The sequence below is a fragment of the Hyaena hyaena genome, unplaced genomic scaffold (genome assembly GCF_003009895.1).
Source record: "Hyaena hyaena isolate Hyena2069 unplaced genomic scaffold, ASM300989v1 scaffold_2, whole genome shotgun sequence".
NCBI lineage: Eukaryota > Metazoa > Chordata > Mammalia > Carnivora > Hyaenidae > Hyaena > Hyaena hyaena.
Window position 1 is genome coordinate 1,847,435 of NW_024080634.1, and position 19,965 is coordinate 1,867,399.

General features: G+C 43.4%; 1 protein-coding gene across 1 annotated transcript; it reads right to left on the minus strand.

Annotated features, from left to right (window-relative positions):
* Nucleotides 1-7,628: 7,628 nt before the first annotated feature.
* Nucleotides 7,629-19,902, minus strand: MIS18A (MIS18 kinetochore protein A). The gene is made up of 5 exons (XM_039228094.1): nucleotides 19,554-19,902; nucleotides 17,057-17,123; nucleotides 12,324-12,446; nucleotides 9,216-9,312; nucleotides 7,629-8,416 (listed from the first exon to the last, which is right to left on the minus strand). The coding sequence occupies exons 1-5, from the start codon at nucleotides 19,891-19,893 to the stop codon at nucleotides 8,336-8,338; spliced, it is 708 nt and encodes a 235-aa protein (XP_039084025.1). The 5' UTR covers nucleotides 19,894-19,902; the 3' UTR covers nucleotides 7,629-8,335.
* Between the last annotated feature and the right edge of the window lie 63 nt (nucleotides 19,903-19,965).

The window sequence follows — 19,965 nt, forward strand, 5'->3', positions numbered from 1 at the left end:
CCAAGAATTCCCTGTAGTTGGTTAGGAAGAAAATTTTTGATACAAAGTATTTTTAACCTTGATGTGGGAGGAGACAGAGGGAATAGATAAAACAGAATGATCCCAGGTGGATAATTACACATGTAAATGAGCTCAGTTTGGTAATTTTTTTCCCTTGAATTCCTATTTATGTGGTTAATGTTGAATTCTAACCCCACACCACCACTGCATATTGGGGTAGGTTTTTTTTATTCTTATATGTCAATTCTGAAATATTAAAAGCATTCCAGAATGCTTTGGTATAAACATTTTTGTTTGTTTTTTTTTTCCAGATTTTTCCATTTACCATCATGGCTGTACGAGGTAGACAGGAGATGAAAATTCTCTCTTCATTTAACAAGTATTAAATAGTCCAGCAGATGAGTCCCCACATGTTGGGCCTCTGGAAAAAACGTGTTATTCTGTAGGAAAGTTTCCCACACATAGCTATAATATGAAGCAAACGAGGCAAGAAAAACATCCTGAAGGAACTTAGGAAGGAAGAAGTAGGAGAAATTACTTCTGGCTGAGAAATCAACAAGGGCTTCCTGGAGGAAATAACATCCAAGCAGGACCCTGAAGGACACATAAAAACTGTAAACATATTAAAAAACAGCATATGTGAGACACAGAGTGTTCTGGTTGACAAAAGCTCAGAGTCCCAGGTAAGGAAAATGGGAGACAGAGCCAGGAAGCCATTTGGGGCCAGAACAAGGGCCAGGAGTCAGATCAAGATGCTATAATCTGGGTGTTATGTAGTAATGTCGAGGATGGGAACACGCATTTGACAATGGCGTGTTCACTCTGGATCAGGGGTAGGGAATTAAAGCATGAAGACCAACTAAATACAGTAAAGCCTTGGTTGGGGTGCCTGGGTGGCTCAGTTGGTTAAGTGTCCGACTTCAGCTCAGGTCATGATCTCACAGCTTGTGGGTTCTAGCCCCACTTTGGACTCTGCTGACTGCTCAGAGCCTGGAGCCTGCTTCAGATTCTATGTCTCTCTCTCTGCCCCTCCCTTGCTCATACTCTGTCTCTCTCCTTTCTCTCTCAAAAGTAAACATTAATAAACAAAAACAAAAACCCTTGGTTTGCGAGCATAATTTGTTCCAGAAGCATGCTTGTAATCCAAAGCACTTGTATATCAAGGCGAATTTCCCCATAGGAAATAATGGAAACTCAGAGGATTCGTTCCACAACCCAAAATATTCATATAAAAATGATTACTATACTGCAATATAATACAAAATAATACAGAAAATACAAAATGTGAAGAAAAATAAACTAATTAACCTGTGCTTCGCTTTGAAAACCTTTGTGGCTGTTGTGCGGGAGAAAAGAGAAAGGAGGGTTATTGTGTAGGACGACTTTGACTCTCACCGACAGATGTTGACTACAGCACAGTACTAATTAACTCTTGTCATACACTGTATTGAATGTTACTGGCACTAAGGCAGCAGAGGAAAGGATCTGTATCTGCAGGCAGCCTGACCTAGAAGGAAGCAAAGCATTCCTAGGCTCACTCCTATATGGAAAAGCAAAGGACTGTCCACAGTGGCTTTGAAGTGACAAAAAAAATACACTAGTGCCAGTTGTGGGCACCTTCCAATGTTCTGAAAAATCACTGATTTCTGACAAACGCCATGGCCTGAGACCAAGCATCTGAGCATGGAAGATGATCACCCACAATCTCGCAGTGAGAGAGAAGGAGAGAGATTGAGAGAGAGAGAGAGAACCATTGGCTCAGTGTGACCATGTGGTGCTCGGCGGCACGTACTACTTGTATTGCAAGACGTCGCTCATTCATCAAGTTAAAATTTATTAAACATGTTTGCTCATCCTGCGGAACATGTTACTGGCAATCCACGGTTTGACTGTAAGTCAAGCAAGAGGTCAGGAAGCCCAAGGGAGAAGTGGGTGGGGTAACCGTGGCTTTGGGAAAGGAGAGCAGACCTAATGGTGGGTTCGTGTGACCAGGGTTTCAGGTCCAGGGCCCATGAGAGAGGACAATGTCACAGGGAGGGCAGCTGGGGGCGTGTGCAGATCACTGGGAATTCAGAACCAGGGCCTGACGGAGTCGGTCAGGGCTGTGGGCCTTGGAGACCCAGGATGGTGACTGAGGTCAGGGTAGGGCGGGATGTGTCCAGGGAAGACTGAAGAGAGAGAACGAGGGGAGGGCAGCGGGTGAGGGTGGCGAGGGGGGAAGGGGAGGGCAGGTCAGAGTGAGAGCTCACTCGTGTTTTGGTTTGACGAAACCTTGCAAACATAGACAAAAACCTCCATAATGAAGCCTCGGTAGTGACCAGCAATGACCAACGGTGGTGGCCACCCGTTGCTGTATGGTGACTTTAGTGAAGTATTTCACAGCAGACTGCAGGTCTCGTGGCGTTTGGCCCTGCTTACTTCATCACACGTCGCTAGGAAATACAGACAATCGAGGAGAGAATTCTAACGGGGACGACCACTGAAAATTTGTCGGTAGAGCCCACGACTGTTGGTCTCGGAGTTGTTAAGTTCGAGCCCCACGCTGGCGTGGTGATGACTTAAAAGAATAAAACCTTAAATAAAAAACCAAATTGTTGCGAGTTTGAGGGATTTCAGACAGACAGGAACACTGTGCAGGAACACTCATCAGGAGCTTTCAAGAGAGCGGTTTCGGTAGAATGTCCAGAGTGTATGGATGATCAAAAGGCAACAGCTTGTTGTGAGCGGGTCTGGCTAGAGGTAGGAGAGCCGTGCAGAGACGCAGCTGGGTCGCAAGAAGGATGCTCGCCACCAAGAGGATGCCTGGGGGTGGCTGCAGGGCAGGAGCCCGCAGGGTGGGCTGTCCGGAGAGGTGAGAAAGCAGGTGCGTGACGCGGGCAGTATTCATCACACCGGAGATTAAATGAGCACGTACTGTGGAGCCGCACCCCTTCCAGCCACAAGCTGAGGCCAGAAACTCCCCGCCTGCCCTTGTGGCGATCTCCCTCCAACAGAAAGACAATAAACTAACAAACAAGTATAAAACGTGACCTCCGAGGTGGTACATGCAATAAAGTAAAAGAAAGGACAGAAAGGAGAGGGGAGATAATAAAGGACAGGGGAGATCCGGAACACGGGAAGAGGAGAGGGCTTGCAGCCGCTGGGCCAGGGAACCTCAAGGCAGAAACAAAGGAAGTGGAGGGAACTCACGTCAAAGAGGCCCGATCAGCTTCATTTTATAGAAAAGGGAGATGAAGCCCAGGACTTCTAAATTCTTTAAAAAAATTTTTTTAATGTTTATTAATTTTTGAGAGACAGAGCAGGAGTGGGGGAGGGGCAGAGAGAGAGGGAGACACAGAATCCAAAGCAGGCTCCAGGCTCTGAGCTGTCAGCACAGAGCCAGATGTGGGGCTCGAACTCACAAACAGTGAGATCATGACCTGAGCCGAAGTCGGATGCTTAACCGACTGAGCCACCCAGGCGTCCCCAAACCCTTCTAGATACCAAAGCTGCCAACACAGCAGTGACTTACCTTCGCTTAACAAATCTGATTGCTAAGAACCAAGGGAGTGTCCCCACTGCAGCTCAGAATAGACAGAGGCGACTACATGCAGCAGAGCCTGGGAATTCAGGCCATTATTTAACTTCTCTGAATCTCAGTTTCTCCATCTATAAAACAGGAGGAAGGATTCCTATGAAAGAGGGTTTTGTGAAGACTGGGGGGGCCCTCAGCTCCAAACACAGTGCTGGGTACGTAGGACATGATCATTAAGTGCTACCTAGGAGCAGAAGTCATCCCTCGGAAGCAGCTAGGAGTAAAAAGGCAGCTTGTCTGTCTGTCCCCTTCAGGGAAAATCTTTGAAGGCTTCAGAACCTTCCTCTTCAAAAAGTTACCTACTCTTATATTCAGTTTGGAAAATGTTATTCAATCAAACACACACCCTGCTTATTCATAATTTGTTATTCTCAGGAAGTCTCCAGGATTCTAAGCCCACAGCTCTGGATAATGTACGGTGGTCGGGGGGAGGCACATGAAGGTGACGGCACGCGTGGGGAAAAGAATTCAAGTCTGCAAAGTCAGTTCATGGATTCTCATCTCTCTCCTTTGAATTCTCATTTCCTTTCTCAGCTCAAATGGGTTAGAAGGTTGAAAGGGCCCTTGGGGGGAACCTTGTCCATCTCTCTGCCTGAAAGTTAGATGGAGGATATCAAAAAACATGGCAGCAATTGTGTGGGGGGTGGGGCAGTTAGGCTTAATGCTGTCAGGTTAGCAGAAGTCAATAGGGGTGGACTTGAACAAAAGGAGGCTAGTTCTATTTCACGCCACATCTGGGCCAATAAAACTCCTCTCCAGCCTATCACTCCTCTCACCCGCTCACTTCACGCTGCCTTCCAGTTATTATCACAAGAATTTAGACAAGTGTAAACATTCTGAAGAGACTACAATTACACAGACTGACCCTGACGGCAGGCCGCCGTGATCACCTACCTGCCTGGATAAAACCCCCTCCAGACGGATGAAACTCAGCTCTTATGAAATGAAATTAATGATCAGTCCCCAAAATGAGTCTGGGTTAGATCAAAGAATAAATGATCTTCCCTTGGTTCAAAGTAACTGCAAGCGAGCTTTCTCTGCTTCCTCACAGGCACGAAGCTCCCCATTTATTTATCTAAAACAGGAAGAACAGAAAAGATCTACAGCCCTGACTATGGATACAAAATTTTAAGCCATTCGCTTTCAGGTATTTTCGCTTTTTTTCCAGAAGAGGTGAAGAATGTGGCCGTGTGTTTCCATCTATTAAATGAAAAGAAGTGAGGATGGAGTTGTCTGGGTGATGAAGAGAGAAATCCTTTTCTTTCTCTTAAACTTGAAGTTAAACGGTATAGAGATTCAAAACGCATAGGAATGTCCTGGGAAACCGGCTGGTGCGAATGGAGGGCGGGGGCTGACTCCCAGGCTGCCCTTGCTGATTTCTCCGCTGTAAATACTCCTAGCCACGGCCAGTCTGAAGCTCCCAACAGTTTAACGACCAGCTCACGAAACTCCTGACAGTTTAACAAAGGCTCGCGGCTCCTGCACACCCTAAGACTAGATAGAGGTAACTGGTTTAAGATTTCTTTCATGCCTTATCTCTTATTTGCCAAGTAAACTCAGTGGTAAAGCCACCAAAAGGCATGAATCTCATAGCGTGTATTTATACTGAAACAGATTTTAACATTGGTGTTTCATTAAAAATACATTAGTCACCAGGAATGACTATAATTAATCTATAACCGAAGACATTTAATAATTGCAGAAACATAGCTATGAAGTTGTTTAAGTGAAGACCGTATGTTCGGTATGATTCCAAGTCACCATACAAAAACGACTGCAAAGATATTCCCCAAAAAGTGAATAATGGTCTTTTAGTTGTGAGATGATGTTTTATTTTCTTCTTTGTGTCATGCTTCTATTTTTCAAATCTTCTATAATGTTCATCTATTTGTAACTGGAGAAAGAAATTCAATAAACGGTAATATTTATATTTTGATTACAATGTTTCGATGTTTCCCTTTCCATCCATAGACTCCCATGAGTATACCAGCTAGTGAATCAGATCAACCCATTTTTAACAAGGCTAAATCATTGTCATTTATTTTTGTGATGCTTTACTGTTTTCAGAGTAACTCGCTCTTAAGCATTATCCAATTTGATGATCTGTGATTCAAGGAAAGGCTATTATGTCCTCATTTTGTACAGGAGAAAACAGAGGCTCAAAATGATTAAATAGTTTGCTCAGGGTCACATGGCTAATAAAGCAGTGAAACTGGGACGCTGACCTGGGATTTCTGCTACCCGTGAGATTTTCCCTCAGAAATAAGCTGAAGGAAGCTTCATTCATGGCTTCTTTGTTCAAGAAGCTCCCGCTAAATGCCTAGAGCCCATTCTTCAAGGATGCCTTCTCCCAATTTTGCCCAATTTAAATGTCCAGAGCCTGACTACAAGCATCCATCCAGGAATCAGTGCTGCACAGAACAATGACCTCAGTGGGCTCCTGAGCTCGGAAATTTATAAACATGATGGAAAATCTGCTGAGAGCGACAGAGCCCAGATTCTGAGATGAAACTCTATATAACGTTCTACACAGACACAGTTATAAGAGGGTGTAAAGACCACGTAATTGGTTCCAGCGTCAGTTTCCATCCTGAAGAAGCGGGGAGCACCCTCTATGGGCCTGGCTGAAGGAACAGTTTCTGGGCGCATCTGCCTGAAGGCTCCTTGCGGGCCTCCTGCAATTTGGCTGGGACGTCCATTCTTGCTTCGGCACCTCATTCCCGCTCACAGGCGGCGACTCAGCAGAGCTTGGTAACCAGAAATAAGGCACAATGGGTCTTTCAGTTACAAGGAACAGAAACAAGACCCCATTGCCTCGTGTTGAGTGGGTTTCAGGACGAGGAAATACAGGGTGAGTTTACAAAGTAGCGTTCTGAGGAGATTGCACGCAAAGCTGGGTAAGCCAGGCTTACTGGGCTGCGGGAAGCCTTGTGGCCCAAGGAGCCGCTGTCCCAGAGTCGGGGGGAACCCCTCCTTCTGCAAGTGTCACAGTGCCGCACGCAGGGGACACAAAGTTGTCCTACCCGGACCCCTTGGGGTGAGCAGTCTGGGACCGTCTCCCACGGCAATGGCCAGAACAGCCCTTCAGTGACATCACAGACAGAGGCCAAGTGAAGACTTCCCCTTATGAACCACGACTGTCTCCTGGGGTTTCCGGTCAGGTACTTCAGTGAGGACCGTGTGACAGAATGTGTGAGCGCTCCGCCAGGAGCCCAGGACCACGGCTAACTCACCTGGAGGACCGAACTGGAGATGCAGCTCCGGGGATGGCCAGTCAAAGGCAAACACGAGAGGCGGCCCAAGGCACTTGAGCCAGGCCCCTCTCGGGATCCCCAACAGGAGCTGCGCTGTGGAGACTGGAAATGAGTTTTCTTCGGTCAAATTAGTGCTTTTCAGGATGCTTGGCTCAGCCCGCCCCGTAGGAGCAGGACTGAGGAATCAGGGGGCCGAACACCGGCCTGGGGCACAGCCCCGAAAATGACTATGGGAGTACTGTCAGCGGCGCAACCAGAGTGTGGCTGAATCCTGCTGTTAAGATCTTCTCCCCTGCTCCGAATGTGCCTCTGAAGCACCTGAGGGGACAGATGCCCGGGACTGCAATGGGCTCGCTCAGGAGAGAGGACTGGCTTGGCCCGGCGGGTGCACGGGGTGCTTTCTCTCCACCACATTCCACCCTCGGGGCCTCACTGATGTCTGGTCATTTGAGGCTATGGCCAAGCTATCCAAAATCACTCAGTAACTTGAAATGATTCCGGTGATCTGACTTAGGACCTTTTGTTAGGACACCTTTGAGTATTCTCTGAAAGGATTAGGGAACTTTGGAGCAGAAACCGAGCAGAGTCACTCCTGCATTCTGAGTACCAATGTAATGTGGCTCGTCTGCACCCAAAAACAGAAAGGGGCCTGGAGAAATCTGGGGTCACCCTCACAGTCCCGAGCAGCCTTACACAGGGCTACAACCGGTAAACGTGTATAAGTCACCGCGTCAGGATTTCTGAGTTCAGTTAAATACCACTATTCAGTTTTGTAAAAATCAATCGTAAAATCCTTTGTTTTAATCTTTATTCTCTGATTTTAAAAATAGCACATATAAGCCCCAAATTATAGGAAACAGAGGACCCCCCAGAATCCCACCCTCAGAGATGACTACTGGTCCCTTTGGTGGCCATTATTCCAGACCTGTTCTGGTGGACGGCAGTAAACAGACGGATCAAGTGGAATCTACTACCCCTCAAACATACGCTCTTCTGCTCGCCTGCAAGTGTTCCAACAGTTCTGAGAAATAATTCACCTGACCAGTTTCTTCAGAGAGCTTTATGCATTCATTTTCAAAGACTCACTCACACAGCGGGTGGGAAAAACCTCTAAGATTTTCTTGCCATTCAATATTAAACCTCTCTCAAAGTATCCAAGGTGAATAATTTTTTTTATTCATTTAAAAAGGAGATGAAAAATGAAACTGATACAAAGGAGAAAACAGTTCAGAGAAAGCATAGCAGTTTCTTATCAAAATAAAAACTCCAAAATCCTAATTTCAACAAGTATCATAAAACGGCTTTAAATCTCGACTTTGGGAAACAACCATTTGTTTACCACTGAATATATCCTAAAAGTGATGCTACAATCCTTCTCATCTGATCGATACAAGAGGACATGGCCACTGCGAAATCTTTCCATTCTGAGCAAAACCAGATGACTAGCATGGCTACATACGGAAGCGTCCACCCGCAGGGAGTGCGGAACGGGCACGTGGAGGGCGGGTCAGCTTTTGCAGCTGGTGAAGGACAACTTTGATTCAACCTCCCACAGCTTTGCTTGTAATGCTTTCAAAACATCTTCCATCTATTGAATTGAATAAATATTTTAAAATACACATACGATCATGGTTAAAAAATCACACGATTAAATTATTAAAATTTGAATCATTAATAAAATGTATGAGTATGTTTTGCATCACATATATTCAGGATTTAATGAAGCTATTTAGAGCCATAAACTAAATTTTATATAAATAAGGCATCATTATATTAACAGCAATTCTCAGTCTCTGACCTGGAGTTCTTTTATTCACACATCAGAATCTTGCCTATCTGGCCAGGAGATATTAACGTTCAAAAATTGGGTTGTTAGGGTGCCTGCGTGGCTCAGTTGGTTGAGGTCTGACTCTTGATTTTCAGCTCAAGTCATGATCTCACAGTTCGTGGGATCAAGCCCTATTGGGATTCTCTCTCTCTCTGCCTCCCTTCCCACTCATGCTCACTCTCGCACTTTTTCTCTCTCTCTCAAATAATAAATAAATAGCTTTTAAAAACCAGGTTGTTTACACGATGAGAATTGAATCAAATGAAATACAGTTTACTAGTTTTAGATTATACACTGGTTTGACTGAGGCATGAAATGACTTACTATTTTTTTTGGATAAAGCTTTAGCTTAAATTGTAGTTTGGCTACCCCCAAAAACTCAATTTTACTAATAACCAAAATAAAATAATCACTCTCTTACCGTGAAAGTATTAGGATCAAAACAGATGCCATTGTGAGGAGTATTTGTGGAGGAGCCCTTGTTCACTAAGGAGCCCTTGTTTGTATGAACATGGGAAGCTATTCATATAAAGATATACAGAGTACAGAACAAAATTACCTGCTTTAGAGACTTTTCTATTTCAACTCTGCTTTCAAGATTAAAAAGTTCTTTATCTTCTGACACAATTTGCTTTTCCGAGGACCCTAAAATATAACTGAAGTACAGTGCAAGTACAAGGTTAAAATGTGAAAAGGAGGCAAATATTAAATTCATATTACTTAATAATATTAAAACTCTAAGTATATTACACTGTGTATTTGTAGGAAGTTGTACTACAGAAAATCCTATTTTTCTCCGTAACAGCTTTGTCTAGGTATTCCTACATATTTTCCAATAGTCTAAGTACTTCATTACTGGAACAAGCTTGCTCTTTTGTTAGCTGGGTGCCAAAACATTAACAATCACAGTTCAAAATTCTATGATTAAAACATGTGAAAAGATCCTGAGGAAGCCAGTTTTTTTGCTTTCTATAACTTTTGGGGAACATGTATACTTTCAAACTGGACTTATAGTAAATAACCTATGGAGTCAATTCTGGTCACCCCAATGTGGTGACTTCAGCAGTAATTGTCTGACTTCTGTTGCACCCAGCTCTCTCGGGGCTGGGAGATGCTGCGGTGGAGAAAATATGTGGTAGAAAAACTGGCCTGGGAAGGAGGAAAACAGGCCCAGGGCTGGTAGCCCAAGAGATCTAAACAGCAAACAAGAAGGTGCTAGGATTTCTCCCAAGAAAATGTGATAAAGCTGCATTTCTTTCGAAGTCTTTTATCACATGTAGAAACTCTGGTGTGTCACTTCTTTTGTCAAATAAGAATGACCTTCTCGACAAATATCATATGTTTGCACGTATAGGAGGATTAGGAGGAACTTGACGGAGGAACAAGGGGGAGAAGAAGGGCGGAAATGGTGGGGGAAAGGGAGAGAGGCAAACCATGAGAGACTCTTGAATGCTGACAAAAACTGAGGACTGATGGATGTAGGGGGGAGGGGGGATGGGCATGGAGGAGGGCACTTGTGGGGATGAGCACTGAGTGTTATGTGGAAACTAATTTGACAATAAACTATTTGTAAAAAAAAAAAAAAAAAAGAATGACCTTCTCATGGAAACCTTATTGGTTATATTTCTGAAAAAGGCATGGGAGACAAAATTGTAGTAGACAATTGACATCCCGTTTAGGAAAGAAAAATGAGATGAAGTGGGAAATGAAGTGGCATTAAGTAATTTCCAAAACTGTAAACAGGGGCGCCTGGCAGCCTCAGTGGGTGGAGCGTGTGACTCTTGATCTCAGGATCATGAGTTCAAGTCCCGCGTTGGGTATATAGATTAGTTAAAAATAAAATCTTAAAAAACCAAAACTGTAAATAACCACTTCTAAAACCAAGCAGTTTCCTTGGCATTAAAATTCCACCCCAAGAGGTAACTGTTACCCTAAATTCAACTGTTCCGGAAAATGCAACTCTAATACTCTAATCCCCTGTGGCAGAGTCTTCCACATCTCCTTTTACACAGATACGTGCCACTTTTGAAAGTTTTGTACCAAGCCGGCCAAGCTGAGGTTTCGTGTCCTTTCTCACTTGTCCTCTCCCTCACTTAATTTTCACACATCTTAGTAAAATGCTCATGGAGATTAAAGGAGCATCTGTTTGGCCTGAGTCTTCTATTCATATCTTAAAACCAAAACAGGTCTGCTACCTCTCCAGACAGGCCTCCCTGCTTACAACAGTGAACAGCACTTGTTCATCATTCTTTGCGTAAGGGCTGTAAGGAGTCTGCGGAGTTCAAAATTTTGATCTAAATGTGTCAAGTTTCAAGCAAGGTGGCAGACTGTAGTTATCAAAGAATTATTTGATGAGAAATCACAATTATAATAAAAACAATACTGTTACAAATCTTTTGAAGAGAAAAGCTGAGGAATTCAACAAAAGTGACAAAATACCTCAAGTAGTGAAAGCATAAGCACTTTCATTCCTTCTGACATATTTCTTCTCTCCTGATATATAAGATATTTAGGCATCTTTAAAGTCTTGAGGATTACATCTTTTCCAGGATAAGTGAAAATACCCTGGAGTTAGAGTTATTTAATTTTGTGTTCTCTATTTAAAAAGGCCAACTATGGGACACCTGGTAGCTCAGTTGGTTAAGTGTCTGACTTCAGCTCAGGTCATGATCTTGTGGTTCGTGAGTTCAAGCCCCGTGTCAGGCTCTGTGCTGACAGCTCAGAGCCTGGAGCCTGCTTCAGATTCTGTGTCTCCCTCTCTCTCGCCCCTCCCCTGCTCACACTCTATCAAAAATAAACAAACATTTTAAAAAGGCTAATTAGAAGGCCATTAAGATCTCTGTAATTCTTTAACTGACACCTGTCATCAGCCTCCAATTTGCCTTGTTTCCAAATGTTTACTTTTTAGAAATTTTGAAGAAAGAAGGCACTTCCTTGCATCCCTCAGAAAAAGCAGGCAATTCTGCACTAGACTCAAGAAAAGAGTGGCACTGGGGTGCCTCGGGGGCTCAGTCAGTTAAGCATTTGACTTTGGCTCAGGTCATGATCTCAGTCCATGGGTTTAAGCCCTTCATCGGGCTCTGTGCTGACAGCTCAGAGCCTGGAGCCTGCTTTGGATTCTGTGTCTCCCTCTCTCTCTGCCCCTCCCTCGCTTGCTGCTGTCTCTCTCTCTCTTAAAATAAAGATATTAAAACAATTATTTTTTTAAAAAAAGAAGAAAAATAAAGAGAATAGTTGAACTTTGTATTTCTGTTTTTCCAGAACACCAAAGGGACTTCTTTCCTAACCAGTTTTGAAATTCCTAATTCTTCATGATATTCTAGGAATATCTAGGAATTCTTCATGATACTCTAAAAAAACAGGAAAAATAAAATGGAAAACACATATCGCTTAAAAACTTTTTAAGGAAAAACTGGACAAACTTTTACTCTGAAAAATGTTCCTGCAGTGCTTTCTCATTATAATTGAGAATGTCTGATTTTCTCATACAAAATATATCAGGACAAAACAAAAACATCATTGGCTTTTTGTCAGAAATTATTACTTGAAAATATATTTTAACCAAACAGTGTTGATTTCGTTCTGATGTTTTTATACCAAGACCAATTTTTCTAGAGAAAACCCTGAGGAATCATTTATGAGACAACCATTTATTTATCAAGCTTACCTTTCAATGGCTTCAACCCTGAGGCAAAACAAGTCTCTCTTGTAGTCGAGGCTCCTGGGCGTGCACCTGTAGACGTGGCCGAGGCTGAGCGAGCACCCGGAGCAGCGCAGGGCCTCCAGAACGCTGCAACAGCGAAAGGCCGGGCCTTCAGCAACAGCACAACCCGTGGTAACAGAGACCCCACCGTTAAAATCCAGAAACACTTCCCATCTACGTGGCTAAAATATGTTATTCCAACCCTATAAGTCATATGTATAAAGAAGGAAGGAAATGATAGTAAAATATGTTAGAAATGTGGACAGTCGCCTCCAGGCTGCAGTGACTTAAGCACCTAGTGACATGGGGCACAGAGAAAAGTGACGACAGGGTATGATGTGGTGTTTTTCTAGAACGGAAATGCCTCAATCTGGTATTAAGAAAAACTATCTAAAACTTGAAAATAAGGCAAGGATTCCACAGGCCCTTTCAATGTCATATTGCCCACCAAGCCCACCGAGTATCATTTACGCTCTGGGGCGGGGGCAGACATATTTTTCTGTAATGATGCAGGGAACAAATATTTCAGGTTTGGAGGCCATATGGTGTCTGCTGCAGTGACTTGTCCCCACTGTGGCAGCACAGAAGCAGCCAGAGACAATACATAACTAGAGAGGCACTGTCTACAGTCCAATAAGAATATATTTACAAAGATAAGAGCCTGCTTGACCCCCGGGCCACACTTTGCTCTACTTGAAAGGTAACACTGGTTGCTTACTACTCATTAGGGCCCAGACTCTCTACAGTTAGATGATGACTTAGAGAAAGAAGATTAATAAGATTAACGATTTGTAACATCACAAATGATTTCAGTCCGGTAGAGACGCAAATGTCCTCTGCTAGTAGAAAAGATAACCTCAAAAGCTGAGACCTTATTGTCCTGGAGGACATGAGCTAGATTTGTTCTACAGAGAGTTCTCTAAACCAGCATTGCCATGTTCCGATTCCCTCAGTAATGAGTGAAATAAATCTTAGACACGTGCTCATCACGTATCTGTCAGAGTCGCTTTCTCTTTATTAATCAGACTTTGACCTAACTAGTTCTCTTCTACCCACTACAGATAAGTTCCACAAATATTTTACTTAATGATCCAAGTTCTCCACATAATTTTTCCTTCATTCTAGTTATTTCTCAACTCTGGCTCTACATATTTGAATATAATTTCCCCCACCAACGTAATTCATGTTTTTTTTGTCTTAGAATCTAGGGGTGCTTGGGTGGCTTAGTCGATTAAGCATCTGGCTCTTGATTTCGGCTCAGGTCATGGCATGGTTCATGGATTCAAGCCCCATGTCAGGCTCCATGCTGACAATGCAGGGCTTGTTTGAGATTCTCCTTCTCTCTACCCTGCCCCTGCTTGCTCGCTCTCCCTCAAAATTAATAAATACATTTTTAAAAACTTAGAATCCAGTCACCCAAATGCCTTGTCAAACTGACCTACCCAAATTTGCCATGCTATAGGTATCTATACTAAAATTACAGCCCCAACGCATAGCAAATTGATAACTGAAGACTTAAATCTAGTGATGATCATTATATAATATACATCACAAAAGACAGCTATTATTTCAAAAGAATTATGTCATTCCTATTGGTATTAAGCCTCTCATAATAACTAGCTATTCCTGTCATCAAAAAAATGGAGCCAACAAGACTCAAACAATCTATTAGACTGCATTATTGTTTACCTATAGACACTGAGAGACTTTTTTAACTACTGGAGCTCCATATGGAAGAAAGAACAAAATGGATCACTGCCCAATAAATTATAAGTTCTCACTGGTATTATAATTAGCTAGGTGATATGCCATTGATCATATATAAAGCTTCTATATATTTATATTTTTTTACTTTATATTTTAATATATTTTATATATTTTTGATATTTTAATATTTTATATTTCTATTCATTTTATATCTGATATTTCTCCATAAAGCCCAGGAAGGACCCTATCTATGCTACCAACAGGGAACAGGAAAATGTCCGTACTACATACCAAACCTCATCATCTTTATGAAGCTGCCACACACAATTACCAAGACTGTGAATTACCATATGATGCAGGTGTAATCAGCCAGGAAAGGATACTTAAATAAACTTAAAATACAAAACACACTGATCAATGGATTACAGTGTTTTATCCCAAATTATCAAAATCAAAGTAATCACCACTGAAGAACACACGCAAACCCACTCCCTTCCCAGGTGATCCTGACACTCCCTTCCCGAGTGATCCTGAGAAGCAATGAAGAGACAGTAGCTACAATCACTACAACGTCCTTCTGCTCTCACAGCCGGCAAGGACTTGGCCAGAGCTTACCCTTAACTTTGAATAACAACATTGAGAAACCACTACCAGAAATCACAGGGTGATTTTCGACAAGGAAGGAGTTAGCATGTAAGAGCCTTAGCAAGTGACAGCGCGGACATAGGAAACAGCACTCCTATGTTAACGACGTGTTTCTAAAACCCACAAGCGCTCTCGATGACCAGCTGCGGAACGACTCGAGCAGCTCTTCAGTAGGACAGGCCTATCAAAACCATACGAACACTCTAAACCAATACGGTATTTCCCCAAGTGTGGAATATGGGACCCTGGTGAAATTCAAGACAGTGTAATGCGGCATGAATGACTGGTCCAGATGACACAAGGCTCACAGAGTAAGAGTCAATTCCCCTTTAGTTCTCTATCCATCCCGATTATAAGAAGAAGAAAGTCTCAGTGTGGGGCTAGAAGTCTTGAACACGAATCTCATAGGAGCAAATCTTTCTAGAGTGAGAGAATAGAGACTTTGGGTTCAGAACCAGTAAGACGACAGCATCCCTGCTAGAGTTTAGTAACATTCATTCGCATTGTAGTAAACGTCTAATTAATGGCAAATGATACATATATGGCAATAATATGTTAGATTCCTTTTTAAATAAGTCTAAATAAAAATTCTGAGTCAATGTAATTAAAGATAGTAAGTACATGATAGCTGGTATAGAGACAGGGCAAAAATGGTGAAAGTGGCATCAAAGTAAGTAAAATTGGGGTCACCTGGGTGGCTCAGTCAGTTAGGCCTCGGACTATTGATCTCAGCTCAGGTCATGATCTCATGGCTTATGGGTTCAAGTCCTATGTTGGACTCTGCACTGCATAAGGAGACTGCTTGGGATTCTCTCCCTCTCCCTGCCCTTCCCCAACATGTATATGCACACACACACTCTATCAAAGCTGTATTTTTTTTTATGTTTATTTTTTTAATAGAGTGTGAGTGGGGGAGAGTTGGAAAGAGAGGGAGACCCAGAATCTGAAGCAGGCTCCAGGCTCTGAGCTGTCAGCACAGAACCTAACGTGGGGCTTGAACTCACGGACTATGAGATGACCTGAGCCAGTCAGATGCTTAACCGACTGAGCCACCCAGGCATCCCTCTCTCTCTCAAAATAAATGAATAAACTTTTTTTAAAAAAATAGTAAAACCAGGAAGGAGAGAAGAAAGAACACTTTGCAAGAAGGAAGGGGAGACACCAGCACCATGCTGGCTCTGAGCACTGCACAGGCCTGTGGCCTATCTCCCTGGACCTTACTTTCTTCATCTACAAACTGAAAAACGATCTAAGTCTGGCTTTTCCAAACTGAGGTCACATGCATGTCAGCAGCACCATTTCTGCCACCTGCACATATTACCTGTGCAGCTATGAATGTATTTCTCCTTAAAAAGAGTAATCTTTTCATTGAAATACACTTTGAATAGGACACTCTAGCATTACTTTAAAAGGAAAAACCAGTATTTTTAAGTACATATTAAAAAACATACATGATTATTAATTTCTGTTGGGTGGTGTGTGTACCGCTACCGTTCATATACATCGGTAAGGCACACTCTGGGCAACAATGACATAGGCAGGGCCTCCCATTCAGTTCACTGAAGAGGCCGCTTGTAGTAGTGGGTGGCGGGGATGCCAAGGAGTGACTCCTTGAGCCCTCAGAGCAGGAGCACAGGGCCCGGGCTGGCCGGAGCCCCCTTGCTGGCTACCTGCGGCCTCACGCAGCTCATTTGTTTACCTCAACAGGCCACAGTACATGTGTATAAGTGTGATGCTAGCATTTTCTATGGGTGGCATGACATTAAAAAAAAATAGGTAGCATTGGTCTAAGGCATCCTTTGGCTAAGATTTTATGATACAGATATTTTTTTAAATTTTATTTTCAAATTGTTTTAGCACTAAGCCCAAAGACTCAAAAGAGACTGTCAGAATATGACTTTAGAAATTTAGAAACTCTTCCATTACAATATCTAAAAAGACCACCACTGATCAAGAATTAATATATTAAAGGGGCACCAGGGTGGCTCATTTGGCTAAGTGTCTGACTTCAGCTCAGGTCATCATCTCACAGTTTATGAGTTCAAGCCCCACATCAGGCTCTCTGCTGACAGCTCAGAGCCTGGAGCCTGCTTCAGATTCTGTGTCTCCTCCTCTCTCTGCCCCTCCCCTGCTCATGCTCTGTCTCTTTCTGTCTCTCAATAATAAATAAACATTAAAAATTAAAAAAAAAACTAATGTATTAAAATCACTGATTCTACAGTGACCACCACAAAGAAACCCTTATCCCAACTAATCTTACTGGTAATGATCTTTTTAAAGATTTTTAACTGGAAAAAAACATTTTCTCGAATACACATATTCCAGTAGATAATACCCTTACTCACCAGCCATTTTCATTTTTGCGTTTGGACAGTATCTGTTCCTTATCCACAGAAACATTACAGGAAACACCTAGAACAAAGTAGCAATACTTGCTTAGTGTGGTTTGTTATAATACACACACGAATATTTAGAAAACTTCTAATTCAATTTTTATTTTAGAACTCAGAGAACTAGAAAAATTAAGAGCCCACAGTCACACAGACACACAAGGGTGGTTCAAAACAAAATGTACCTCTGTACATCTGGAAAAAAAGATGGCAGAATGAGAGTTATTTCTTTCTCTTCCGTGAAAACCACTGACATTAACAAGTAAAACTGGAGGGGAAAATTCAATTGCCAGTAAAACCAGGAACAACTAGGACTTCAATCACAGGTTACCAAGAATACCTGCAAGGTATAGTAAAACTGGGATCAAAACCAAGAAAAATGGGGGGCCTGGGTGGCTCAGTCGGTTAAGCGTCCAACTCTTGATTTCACCGCAGGTCATGATTTCAAGGTTTGTGGGATCAAGTCCCCGGCCCCCACATCCTGCATCAGCTCTGCACTGTCAGTGCTGACTCTCTCCCTCCTTTGCCCCTCCCCCAATAGCACGTGCGCATGCACTCTCTCTCAAAATAAACATTTTTAAGATTTAGTCTAAAAATGAATAAAATAAAAGCAAGAAAGATGTTAAAAGCCAAAGCATACATCCCCAGGGGTGAAATGCAGAGCTCTCAGGGACTTGGACAAAAACCTCTTATTTAGACCATGACCTGGATGGTGTCACCGCTGACCCCGGAAGCGGGAAACATTCCCAGAGGATCCAGGTCCAGGATACATTAAAGGAAGGGATGGGGGATGGAGGGAAATGAAGAAGAGACATCACACCTAAATGTCCAAACCAATTGGTTTCACCTCCTACAGTCTACCCGAACTGGGTAAATCCCACCTCCATCCACCAAGCTGCTCAAATCAGAACATAAGGTGTCATCCTTGATTCATCTCCTCAGCCCCCCATCCCCTGTATCCACTCCTGACAAGTCCCATCAATTCCACCTCACAAACCGCACTCCTGCTCCCAAACCATCACTGAGTCTTCTTGCCTAGATTGTTGCACTAGCTCCTACTGACCTCTCACTTCCACATTTACTCTTCCCTTAAGTGCTTCCTCCAAAAAAAAATCTGGGTCGTATCACTCCTTTGCTAAATAGATTAGAATATTCTAATATTCACTAGAATAGAATTCTATCCTATTCACTCACTAGAATAGATTCCAATTCTGAAGAGCAGCCTCCAAGGCCCTGAATTTTCTGACCCCTTCCTTCCCTTATTTTATTGCTTTCTTCCTCATTCTGCTCTTCAGTCACACTAGCCTCAGGGCCTTTGAACTGGCTGGTCCCTGCCTAGAAAAAGCAAAGAGCATGATCCCAGAATTGTACATGCAGTCAAGAGGACATTCACGTAAAAGAGAACAGAAAGGCATTTTCAACCACTCAAACTTGAAGTTTTCTTGGGGACTGGGGTAGGGGTGGGGAGGGACTACTGATGATGATTAATGAAATAAACAACTCAGAAATGAGAAAGCTATTAAGAAGCTTTCTTGTATTAATAAGTGTCCTGGAATTGAGAAACAAATCCATACAAACATTATATTAAGCCTCAATGACCATGCTATGGCTACAGAACAGAATATAAATGTTATAAACCTTGACAATGGAAAAAAATAATTAAACTAACTCAAATTGAGGCAGGAGGAAATGGAAATTAATCCAAGAGTTCATTTCTTTATATTTCATGGCAGCAATGGTGAAAGGGGGGCAGGGAGTAAACTGAATTGTCTAAAGCTGATAGTTTTTAAAATTTAAAAGCTGGGATAGAAAAGTAAATAACAGAAGGGGTTTTATACAAAACAAAAAGCATGTGGCAAAAGATAGTTTTATCTTCTGTAAAAACAGAAACTACAAGCAAAATGATTTAACACCAAACATATTATTTCTTGCCTACTAAAAAAAGAAAAGAGATTCTCCTACTGTACCAAAAATCTCAACCCAAGTACATGCTGTTCCAGTGGAGGCAACTCTGGAAACAATCTAGACCCCGGTCAACAATGACAGATTATCTCCGCTAGAGAAATCACTTCAAGCGGCCCTTCCTAGCCGTTTTGAGCTCATGATACACATCAACTCATTTAATCCTCCTAACTACCCCATGTATGTATTATCCTCATTCAGTTGGTCATTTTTTACTGAGCAATGTTCACAAGAGGCTGGATCAATCGCTGCTCTTCTGGGCTGGAGGACGCCAGAAAAGGACGGGTCAGTCGTGAGCCCAGGCTGCAGGAGTGATCCTGGGACAGCTCACTTTCCCAGAGTTTTCTGCTTTTAAAAACGCTGGACAGCCACCCTCCCCCCCAAACACCTCCCTCCCCTCCTCCCGGGCCGTCCAGGTGCCGCACGCCTGGAAAGGCGGCCCCCAGCTTTCCCCGACCCCACCCCACTTCCACCCGGCGCGGCAACTGACAGCGAAGCAAGATGCAGTTGGTGTCCTCCTGGCTCGCCACCCAGCTCAAGGAGTCGCCCAGCGGCCGCCGGCACCCGGAGCACAGAAACACCAGCGGCCTGTCCTCCTCCTCGGCCTGCTCCGCAGCCTCCTCGCGCCGCGTCCCCTCCGCACAGGCCACCGACGCGTCCCCGCTCAAGGAGTTCCACATGCTTGCCCACTTCTGCAGCAGTTGGTGACGGTCCGAGTCCTCCGAGAGCCGCCGGCCTAACAGAGAAGAGTCGCCCCACTTGCCCTTGTCGCCGCCACACGTACAGCTAGAAGAGCAACATTTACAACCGGGCAACCAAGCGCCCGCCATTCCTCCAAATGGCCCGCGCCGCGGAGCGCCACGGGAAAAGCGCTCACGCGCCTGCGCGGGGCGGAGCGGGGC